General features: G+C 45.5%; 1 protein-coding gene across 1 annotated transcript in view; it reads right to left on the bottom strand.

Moving 5' to 3' along the window:
• Nucleotides 1–6,948: 6,948 nt before the first annotated feature.
• LOC125438315 (meprin A subunit alpha-like) overlaps nt 6,949–11,486 on the bottom strand; it is a 28,386-nt gene continuing 23,848 nt past the window's right edge. The window contains 3 exon segments of the mRNA XM_048506676.1: nt 6,949–7,104; nt 8,296–8,460; nt 11,172–11,342. Coding sequence (XP_048362633.1) covers nt 8,345–8,460; nt 11,172–11,342 — 287 coding nt within the window. The 3' untranslated portion in view covers nt 6,949–7,104; nt 8,296–8,344.

Below are 11,486 nucleotides of genomic sequence, written 5' to 3'. Positions count from 1 at the left end.
TNAACCCCCCCCCCCCGCTTTTGGGAGTGATATTATTACCACAAATGGATAGGTTTTCTGAAAAAAGTATTTAAAATATACAAGGCAAGTTGCTGAAAACTTTCTTTGATTTGTTGGACAACTTGGGTTTGGTTGATCTATGGAGACAGAAAAATGGAAAGTCAAGAGAGAACACCTATTTCTCTGGAAAAATGTAGATCTTTTTCAAAAATAGATGTGATCGGGGTTTCTAGAGACCTAGCAACAGAGGTATCTAAGGTAGAAATGTTATTAAAGACATTTTCAGGTCGGCATTCAGCAATGCAGCTCTATGTTCAGTTCTATGTGTTCAGTTCTGGTCGCCACATCTCAAAAAGCATATTGAAGAGATAGAAAAAGTGCAGAGAAGGGCAACGAGGATGATTGAGGGATTGGAGCACCTTCCCTATGAGGAGAGGCTGCAGCGTTTGGGACTCTTTAGTTTGGAGAGGAGACGTCTGAGGGGGGATATGATTGAAGCCTATAAAATTATGCATGGGGTAGAAAATGTTGACAGAGGGACATTTTTCTCTCTTTCTCACAATACTAGAACCAGGGGGCATTCATTGAAAATGCTGGGGGGAAGAATTAGGACTAACAAAAGGAAACACTTCTTCACGCAACATGTGATTGGTGTTTGGAATATGCTGCCACAGGAAGTGGTGATGGCCACTAACCTGGATAGCTTTAAAAGGGGCTTGGGCAGATTTATGAAGTCGATTTATGGCTACCAATCTTGATCCTCTTTGATTTGAGATTGCAAATGCCTTAACAGTCCAGGTGCTCAGGAGCAGCACAGCAGCAGCAGAAGGCCATTGCTTTCACATCCTGCATGTGAGCTCCCAAAGGCACCTGGTGGGTCACTGCAAGTAGCAGAGTGCTGGATTAGATGGACTCTGGTCTGATCCAGCAGGCTAGTTCTTATGTTCTTAACTATATATGTGTGTGTGGTGCTGAATGCAGTGTCCACTAACTCCATGGTTACTTCCTAAGGCTTATCGACAAAGGCACACATTCCCTTCTCCTGTTAATCATCTTGATTGTTTCACAGAAGCATATGGCTTGGTGATTGTCTTCATGTGAACCTGTGCACATAATTGAGCACTATGTTCCTGATGGTGAACCAGAAAAAGCAAAAGACTCTGGAAGATATAGTCCAGACGGTGCCCTTTCTCAAGCAAAGAAGAGCGAACTGGACTACAACTCACACAATCCTTCACTTTGCCAATAGAGACCTCACATCCAAGAACGCCATGGGCAAATGCCTGAAGAAAGGGCAGAAAGAGTAAAAGAAAACTAGGGTAGGGTGGCAGAAATGTAGATAAGAGACAGTTGTGGTAGGGAGAGAAAAAGAGCTGGAATAAGTGGACAGAAAGAGATTTGAGGTAGTGGAGCAGAAAAAGAGAAAGGGGAGAAGTGAACTCCACGGTAGCATACGGGCAGTAGAAAGTTAAAAAAAAAAGAGAGCTGAGGTAGGACAGAAACAGACTTGGAAGGGAGTGGGGCAAAATGAGAGAGAGAGAATGAGCTGGGATAGCAGAACAGAAAGAGAAGATTAAGAAAAGGGAGCAATATAGAGAGTGAAAGACAGAAAAAAGGGGAAGAACAGAAGATAAAAGGTGGGGTGCTTATTGAGAACTCTGCAAATCTTCACAGATGAGATTCAGCTTTGCAATGGGCAAGGTGCCTATGGAGAGGAGAATTGTTCCCATTTTCAAAAGCACCCTGCTAGCTTTTCCTTCCGCCTTTGCAAAGCCTGGATTCAGTTTTGCAGACAGGGGTGCGCCTACAGATATGGGAAGAGTTCTCCCTATCTTCAAAGGCACCCTGCTGGGCCCCCTCCCTTTGCAAAGCCAGGCTTCAGCTTTACATACAGGGAGGTTTTTTCCACTTACAGCAGCCGAGAAGGATCACATTGCTCAACTCGCGTTCCTCCCCCCCTGCCGCCGCCGCCGCCGCCACCGTTTCCCCCTGTCATCTGCTGCCTTGGACTGGAAGGGAATTGGGAAGGTCCTGCTCCCAGTCAGCAGCACTGCAGCCGGCCACTTAGCAGCACTCCTTCAAACACTCACCAGTCCAAGGCAGCATATGATAGCATATGATAGTAAAAAAGCGGGGGAGGGAGGGAGGAATGCGAGCCGAGCAACGTCAGCCTTCTCGGCTGCTTCTCAACTGCTGGAAGGAGTTTTTTCCCCTTACAGCAGTTCCTCCCCCCCCCCCCCCCCGTTTTTTACTATCATATGCTGCCTTGGACCGGTGAGTGTTTGGAGGAGTGCTGCTAAGTGGCCGGCTGCAGTGCTGCTGACTGGGAGCAGTCCAAGGCAGCAGATGACAGGGGGAAACGGCGGCGGCAGCGGCGGCAGCGGCAGCGGGGGTTCACTCCTTCCAGCAGCCGAGAAGGGTGACATTGCTCGGCTTGCGTTCCTCCTTCCCTTCCCCGCTTTTTTTTCCGGCTCTGAGGCGTGAGTTTCGGGAAGCCTGGGGTCGGGAAAGCATGCCCGAAAATTTCCCGAAACTCACTGAGCTCGGCCGGAACAATGTTCCGGCGGCTCCGGATCTCCAAGCCTACCACACACAGATGCAGTAGGTTAAGACACTCTCTATAGCACAGCGGTAAAAGGACACCAGGAGTTTTCCATCCAGTTGTTGTTTCCTTAAAAGTCTCAGATAGTACAGTCTTTGCTGGGCCTTCTTAACCACCGCGACAGTCTGTACGCCCCAGGTCAAGTCCTCTTTAATCATGACGCCCAGAAATTTAAAACTAGCCACCCGCTCTGCTTGATCTCCATTTATAGTCAAGGGCTGAATTTCTGAGCTATTCCTTCTGTAGTCCATTATAAGCTCCTTTGTCTTGTTAGTATTAAGAACCAGGTTATTTTCCCTGCACCATGAGAGCAGTCGGTCCACCTCACTCCAATAGGCAGACTCATCCCCTCCAGAGATGAGCCCCACCACCGTTGTGTCATCGGCAAATTTGATAATGGTGTTACTACGATAGACAGGAGTACAATCATATGTATAAAGGGTGAACAATAAAGGACTCAACACACAGCCCTGTGGAGTTCCCATATTTAGAGTAAGAACTGAGGAAACCTGATTTCCCAGTCTAACCCTCTGGGAACGTCCAGACAAGAAGTCCCTAATCCACAAACAGATTGAATGTGAGAGTCCAAGATCCACGAGTTTTGTCACCAGTCTTTGTGGTAGGATTGTATTAAATGCGGAACTAAAGTCCGCAAAGAGCATTCGCACATAATTCCCCTGTTGTTCCAGATGCGTCAAAGCAGTGTGGAGACTAATGGCAATGGCGTCCTCTGTAGATCTATTAGGCCGATATGCGAACTGATGTTTATGCGAACTGATGGAAGGCAAGAACTAATATGCCTATGGACCAGTTTTTCAAAACACTTCATGATGATGGGGGTGAGTGCCACTGGTCTATAATCCTGAAGATTGTCAGCAGGAAATCTCTTTGGTAGTGGAACAATGATGGAAGCCTTCAAACAAGATGGAATGGTGGACTGGGATAAAGATCGATTAAAGATCCCAGTAAAAACACCAGCCAGTTGGTTAGCGCAGTCCTTTAACACCCAACCGGGAATACCATCTGGTCCAGCAGCCTTCCTTGGATTCACAGCCCTCAAGACTTGCCTCACCTCATGTTCCTCCACAGTGAGGTGTGAGCTACAATCACCTAGTGGCTGTATGTCATCACCTTCTGATAGACCTGTTTCAAAGGGGGAAAAAAAGTGATTTAGCTCCTCGGCCAGAGAAGCATCCCCATCTACAGAAATGTCATTGTGTGGTTTATGGTTGGTAATTTGTTGAATCCCCTGCCACACCTGCCTCATGTTGTTATTATTAAAATAATCCTCAATTTTTCTCTTATAACTCATCTTGGCTTGTCGAATACCTCTCTTGAGACTGGCTCTCGCCGCACTATACTTTGCCTCAACACCAGATCTGAAAGCAATATTCCTGTCACGCAAAAGTCGCTGAACCTCCCTTGTCATCCAGGGCTTATGGTTGGAGTGAATGCGAATGCACTTATCCACAGTAAGAGTGTCTATGCAGTAGGTCCATGGTGGTGAACCTTTGGCACTCCAGATGTTATGGACTACAATTCCCATCAGCCCCTGGCAGGGGCTGATGGGAATTGTAGTCCATAACATCTGGAGTGCCAAAGGTTCGCCACCACTGCAGTAGGTGATATATTCCTCCAGATCTGGGTGGTAGAAAACATCCCAATTTGTTGTCTCAAAACAATCTTGAAGTAGTTTAGAGGCATCATCAGGCCAGGATTTCACAGTCTTTATTACAGGCAACACCCGCCTCCCAAGCGGAATATATGCTGGTGCCAGAAACAGTGACAAATGGTCTGACTGACCCAAGTGTGGTAATTGTATCACCTTGTTGGAATCCTTAATGTTGGTATACACTTTATCCAATGTATTAGCTCCTCTAGTAGGGCACCTAACATGCTGGTAGAGTTTAGGGAGCACTGCTTTTAAATTACTATGGTTAAAGTCTCCTCCTATAATGAGCACAGCATCAGGATGCTTTTTCTGCTGGTGTTCAACAATGTTGTACAGAGAGCTCAAAGCTATGGTAGCATTAGCATCAGGTGGAATGTATACCGCAATGATGATAACCACACTAAACTCCCGTGGCAGATATGTGGGTCTACATCTAACAGTCATACTTTCCAAATCCACTGAGCAGTGACCCCCCGTGATGCTTGCATTAATGCACCAGCTCTTGTTCACATGTTCACATGTTCACATGTTCACCAGCTCTTGTTCACATGGTTCGGGGAAAAAGAATGGCTCATTTAGCATTTTCTGGGAAAGATGGGTTGAGCGGAACTGAAATGTCCTGAAGTCATGTTGGGGAAAAAGCTATGCGGAGTTCTTCCCCAAAGTGCTTTTTTTTTTTGCTGTCAAGACATTTTATTTGTGCTGTGCAGCTGTCAAATTCCCTGTTCAGACAATTGATGGGTTCAAGGATTTTATTGAAGACGTGAGAAAGACAGGAGAAGAGAGTTCTGGCGAAAATGTGCCAAAGCAGTTGATAATACGTTGCAGCAAATCCCCCCCCCCCCATGTGAACCAAGTCATTTAGGAAAAGTCCAGCCTGGAGACTCATCCCAGCCGCTGAGCTCCAAGGCCAGGGAAACAGATAAAGCAGCACCTGCAAAGCTAAAGCTCTCCCCAGCAATTCCCCCCTCCCAGCAACGACATCCTGACATTTGCACGCCCCGGATTGCTTGGACAGACACGATGAAATGCTTTGACTAGTGGGGGGGGGGCTTCTGATGTCATCTGCATTCACCCACTCATTCTGTCCAGGTAAATAGCCTTTCCAGGACACCAAGTATTGCAAGCGGTTGCAATAGATGCGAGAGTCCAGCAATTCCTTGATTTCAAAGTGTTTGGCCCCATCAATCAGAACTGGAGGAGGAGGAGATGGTGCCGGGTGCCAGGCGTCCAGAGAAGCGGCTTTCTTGAGCAGGCTGCATTGGAAAATAGGATGCATTTTACGCAAAGCCTTAGGCAGATCAATTTGAGCAGTCACCTCATTAATCATACGAGTGACCCTGAAAGGGCCAATATGTTTATGTCCCAGTTTTGTGTACTGTGATGGAGAGATTCAGAAACCAAAAGGTAACATAGGCCTGAGAAGTAGCTTTGATCTCAGGAGAGAGATCCGGAAATCTTATGCAAATAAACCAGGGTAAACTTCAAAAGGCCTAAATTACCTCATGGCCCACACAGAGTTTTCCTGAGCCATGAGAGACAAAGGCTAAGGGATTCCACCTTGGGCCAGGCTAAGGGAACCAGCATCCTGCCATGGCTCTGAGTTTTGAAACAAAGCAATCCTATGAGAATGTACAATGCTGAGGAAACTATGTGAAAGCAATCTTTTTTATTTTATTGTTTGAAATAAAGACTTTAAGAACTCAGCAGTTGGAGTGACTGGTTGGAAAGAACGCAGATTGTAGAGGCAAAGCTGGAACCCTCAGTCTTGATCTCATTACATTCACTGAGGTTCTTGGTAGATAGATAAACCATATCTTCCACCGCCAAGGCGATAGGTCGGCGATGCTTATCAACCTGTTTCTTTTGATATCTTTAGCTTTTTGGACAGCTTTTAGGATGGGGTCCCAACAATCCAGTATCTGCTGAATCCACTCCTGCGATTCAGGAGGATCAACAGCCGGTTGACCTAGGAAGGGGAAGGGCGTAGCTGATCGCCCTGAGACAACTTCATGTATACATTTCCCCTCTTTGACACTGACTCCCCTTTCATCTCTGTGATTCCCAATGTTTTGTGAGTGTTCCTTAAACGAGACATTTTTCTTTGGCGGGAAAGGGAAGGAGATCCCCATGCAAAAAGTTTTCTTTGGGTTTTCTTGCTCCTCCCCACCTTCACTCACCCACAGCACGGCAGCTGCTCCTACTTCACTGCCTCCCTCCCATGCCTCCATGTTGGAATGATCGGAAATTCTGGGATATGGCATTGGCAGCCCCATTAGGTCACTGCTTCGGCCCCCACCAGCTAAAGAGTGGCCTGGCGGGGCCAAGCGTGTCTGAGGGTGGAAGGGGGAGGAGTGTGAAGTGATTTTCCACCCTGCACGATATTAAAAATGAACAGGGGCTCCACCCAGGGCATTTTGTCCGCTTCCCTATCCTGTGGTAGCAGCTTACGCCACTGCCGGCCTCAGCAATGCTCTGCTTCCTTCATTTCCGGTTATAGCTCCTGTGTTCTCTGCCACCCCATGCAGCACCCTTCCTTGCAAAGCTAACCAGCCATTAACTCTGCAATTCTGCTGTTGCTGCTGCCATCGACCCCCCCAGAAACAATAGCGGGTCAAGTGCAAGAACAAACCATATGAAGAGATAACCCTGAACTCAAACGGAAATCAAATAATTGAATAAAAACTTCAATCTCAAGCGAGAACAAATCAGTGCATCCACACACAGTTTAGTGCTGAATAACAATCCAGCATATACCAAACTATATATTGACAAGATCCAGAGTCCAGAGGAGAGCGACCAAAATGGTAAAATGTTTGGAATCCATGCCCTACGAGGAGAGAGTAAGGGAACGGGGTAAGTTTTATCTGGAGACCAGTGTCAGGATCATGCTGACTGTTCTTTGATGTTTTCTATGAGTGAAATGCAAATGTTATTGCTATTGCAATGTCCCTCACTTTCCTTCTTCGGCAACCTCCGAGTGGCCGGTCTACCCTTCCTTCAAGAGGAGTGCGAAAGGTTCCCAAGGTCCTTTGATGTTTTTGTAGTTATATAGTCATGCGGGTGACCATCATTTGGTGTGAAAGTGCAGCTTGAAGGGGGGGGGGGGCTAGCTGAAATAAAAGTATCGAGGGATCCTGAGCCTCCCAGCTCAAGATCCAACTTCTCGTAGGTGTTAAGATCTAGAGATAAGCGGTGTGGGAACCTTTCCACGGTCTCCGTTATTTCTCCGTTCGAGAGTCTGACACAGAAAAGGCTAAGGGGGGGGACATTAAGAGCCATGTTTACATATTTGGAAAAGGAATGTTTGTTTTGCTGCTCCAGAGACCAGGACAAGCAGTAATGGACTCAAGGTGCGGAAAAAGAAATTACCTACCTGGGACATTAAGAGGGAAATTCCTTGATGGTCCAGAGCGGTTCAACAGTGGCATGCGACGCTGCCTTGGAGGGATGGGGGGAGTTTTCACCTTGCCTTGGAGGCTTTTCAATGAGGGCTGGACGGTACCGTCTGTCAGGTGCTTTTAGCTTCGTCTTCCTGCAATAGCCAGTGGGTTGGACTGGCAAGGATGGCCCTTGGGACCCTCTTCCACCTCTATGATTTAATTGTTCTACACAACAAACTTATACAAGGAGGAGGACACAATCTAACCAGCTGGTCAGATTGTGTGTATTATATGTTTTGTATTTTGCTGTTTATACTTTTGTATAGGCCTGTTATTCAGCCCCTAACTGCATGTGGAGGCCCTGATTCGTTCTCATCTGAGATTAAATCATGTATTCAATTATTTGACTTCTGTCTGGGTTCAGGTAGCCATGACAATGGAAACAAAAAGAACACGAGGTGGGGGAGGATGGTGCAAACAGAAAACCCCCCACTGTGAAGCAACCACGGAGTAAACAGCGCATGCACAAATGGCCACTGTTTTGGCCACGATGCACTGACTTCCCCCTCATTTAATCGAACACAATTGAAGCACACTAACGAAAACAAAGAGGTGTGATGTCAACTGGTTTAGGATACCTGCACCTTGCATTCCCTTGGACATTGAAAGAGATGCCATCATTTTGGGTCACACGGTTTGGGTCACCCGGTGCGCCAGTCTTTTCCTCTGGGCCAGGGGAAGATCATGATTCATGTTCCAGGCTTCCAGAATGTGAGCTTCACTGTCCTTGAGATAGGTTATATCTTGTCCAAAGAGAAAAAGAGCACGGGCCAAAAAAATTAAATGAAAATTGGCACGCTGCCAGTTGAAATTAAGTAATTGTGTTGCATTAAGAAGTGTAGCAGCAGCAGTAGTAGCAGCAGCAGTCTGGATTTATACCCCCCTTCTCTCCTGCAAGGGAGACTCAAAGGAGCTGACAATCTCCTTTCCCTCTCCCACCCCACCCCGACACAATGGGCCAAACACACCCTGTGAGGTGGGTGGGGCTGAGGAAACTCTCTGAAGAGCTGTGACTCGCTTAAAGTGTGTGTGTTGGCGTGCACAAGAGCTGATCAGGGGTTTTCCAGATAAGCCTCCGGCACAGCTCAAGTGGCAGAGTGGGGAATCAAGCAGCGTTTTCTCCAGATTAGAGTGCACCTGCGGTTTCTTCACCACCACGCCACTGCTGCTCCAAAGGAAATTAGTATTAAAACATGATGGTGCTTAACTTCTCCAGGTGCACTTGTTTTGTAGGGAAGCGGCTATTAATGGATTGTATTAGTGTGTTAGGGATGAACCAGATAAGACCCCAAAGTCAATTTAATAAGATCAGGTGAAATGTTATTTGCCCCAGTTTACAGGCGGGTGGGCGGGGGGGTAGTGATGGAGGTCTTGTATGCATATGCCATGGGTTTCTTGCACACCTTTAAATGTTGCTGGGACATAGTGCTCTGCCCAGTAAAAACTGTTGACCAATAGCACCACATCCTTGTTGTGTTAATAAGAAGATAAACATTGCCCTGCTGGATCAGACCAGTGACACATCTAGTCCAGCATCCTCTTCTACACAGTGCCTAAAAGTGACCCTGTGGGGAGCTCTGCCCGCTTCAGGTTAAGCAGCTCCTGAAGATGTGGGGGCATCCCCTGGTGAAGGTGGAGTTCCAGAGAGCCCAGCAGGAATGGCATGACATCCAGTGCCACCACCATCTGGGGCAGCCATGTCATTTCAGAATTAAAACTGATCTCTGGACGACAGGGAGCAGTTCCTCTGGAGAAAACGGCAGCTTCGGAGAGCAAACCCCTCCCCACATTGCCTGACCAGAAACATTCTCCCCGAACCTCCAGAAATTTCCCCGGCCCAGAGCTGGTAGCCGACCTGCGCTCTCAATTGTGGCAAAGTGAGTAATCCAAATTAAGAAAAATAATTATCCTAGCACAATGGGCAGCAGTTTGCCAAGTCCTTCTCAAGTGTTGGGGATATTCACAAGGGGGCTGTGAAATGAAGGCAAGAAAACAATTATGGGCAGAAGGTATCACCTGCGTCTGGCTTTCTTCTCCACAACTACCTGAGAGATTAATGTAGACAAAAGATTACATGCTTTTGATGATACTGAGGCTCATTCCGCACATGCAGAATAATGCACTTTCAATCCACTTTCAAAGCACTTTGCTGCTGGATTTTACTGTGTGAAATAGTAAAATACACCTCTGCAAAACAATTGTGAGCGATGGATTGAAAGTGCAATGTGAGATTCTGGTAAAAGTGCCCATAGTGGACTTGTGAAAAAGCTAAGGAGTTTTGGAGGTTAATGCATTCAACAGTTCACAAGATTTTAAAGATAAAAATGCAAATGTAACCAGAGGCTTTCTTATTAAAATTGATGGGCTATTTACGAATGTGTGGTCTCCTTCGCTTTGAGCTTTTATTCCCTTCATATTTGATTTTTAGTTACGCACACATTTCCCACTCTTCGGCACTTGAACCACTGTAAGATCAGAGATTCCCCATGCTTTCCGCACATGCCGAATAATACACTTTCAAACTGCTTTCAGTGCTCTTTGAAGCTGTGCGGAATAGCAAAATCCACGTTCAAACAGTTGTAAAAGTGGTTTGAAAACACATTATTCTATGTGTGCGGAAGGGGCCTAAGTGAGACTTTTTCTCCCCTTCTCTCCAGCCAACCAAAGAGATCCCTTGTATGTTTAGCTTTTCCTGGATTTTCTCTATTTCCTTTTCCTGCCTTCCCCACCCACCCTCCCACTCTCCTTGGGCCCCATTTCAGGACAATCAGAAGGGTTCTGTTTATTTTTACTGGTGAAGGTCTACTCGCTGGAGCAGTGAACTAGCAAAATTAGGATAAAGCTGGGCCAACAAAATAACTACTAGACCAAAAGTAACAGTACACATTATAGTGAATGCTTACTTGTGGTTTTTTCTTTCTGTGTTGTTAAATTGTTTGAAGTTCTAATAAAACCTTTTTTTTCTTAAAGAGGAAAAATGTATTGGATACACTCCAACTTTTCTTAAGAAAACTGAGATATTCATTATTTTAAATTCCCATAAATATGCCAAATAGTTTACAGTTTTATCTCACAGCTTTCACACAGAGCTGAATAATAACACGCACTTTTAATCCACCGCCAATTCCCACTTTAATAATCATTTCCAAGAGGATTTTTGTCATTTCAGAGTAAGATCCCCACCTGCAGCACAGATGCATTGAGAAGTGGATTAGAAAGTACACTATTCAGATTTTGCAAAAGCATGTAAGTTGTTAATAATGTATTTTATTTTGCGGTCTGTTAAAATTTTTTGGAAAAGCAAGTATTACATATATTTCATATTTTGCCAACATTTCAAATTTTAAATTTCTATATATGAACAATTTGTTATAGGTAGGATAGGAAAGCTATCAAATAGAAAAATAAATTCAACAAAACAATGCAATTTTATAAAAAGATGAAAGTACCATACCTTCAAAGTCTACGAGGATAATAAGGACGTCATTTTTTAAATAATTCTTTCGTCTCAACTTTTCATGCGTAGCAAATTTTTTCAATGCCCAACTTTTACCCCTCTTACATTTACATTCAGGATCAAATTTTCCAACAGTCGAGGGGTTTTCCCACTTGGAAATATTTTTTCCTGCAGAATATTACAGATTATGTAACACTTAATGGTTGTGCTCTACAAATACTGCACTGAACTACATGTTACACTTTTTGTGAGTCTGCCCCAGGTCCTGTGAAAGCAGACATCTGCCGAGAACACGTGAAGATGTGAACACTT

The sequence above is a fragment of the Sphaerodactylus townsendi genome, linkage group LG01 (assembly GCF_021028975.2).
Source record: "Sphaerodactylus townsendi isolate TG3544 linkage group LG01, MPM_Stown_v2.3, whole genome shotgun sequence".
Classification (NCBI taxonomy): domain Eukaryota; kingdom Metazoa; phylum Chordata; class Lepidosauria; order Squamata; family Sphaerodactylidae; genus Sphaerodactylus; species Sphaerodactylus townsendi.
The sequence above is the reverse complement of the archived record's forward strand: the minus strand, read 5'-3'. Positions and strand labels throughout refer to the sequence as shown.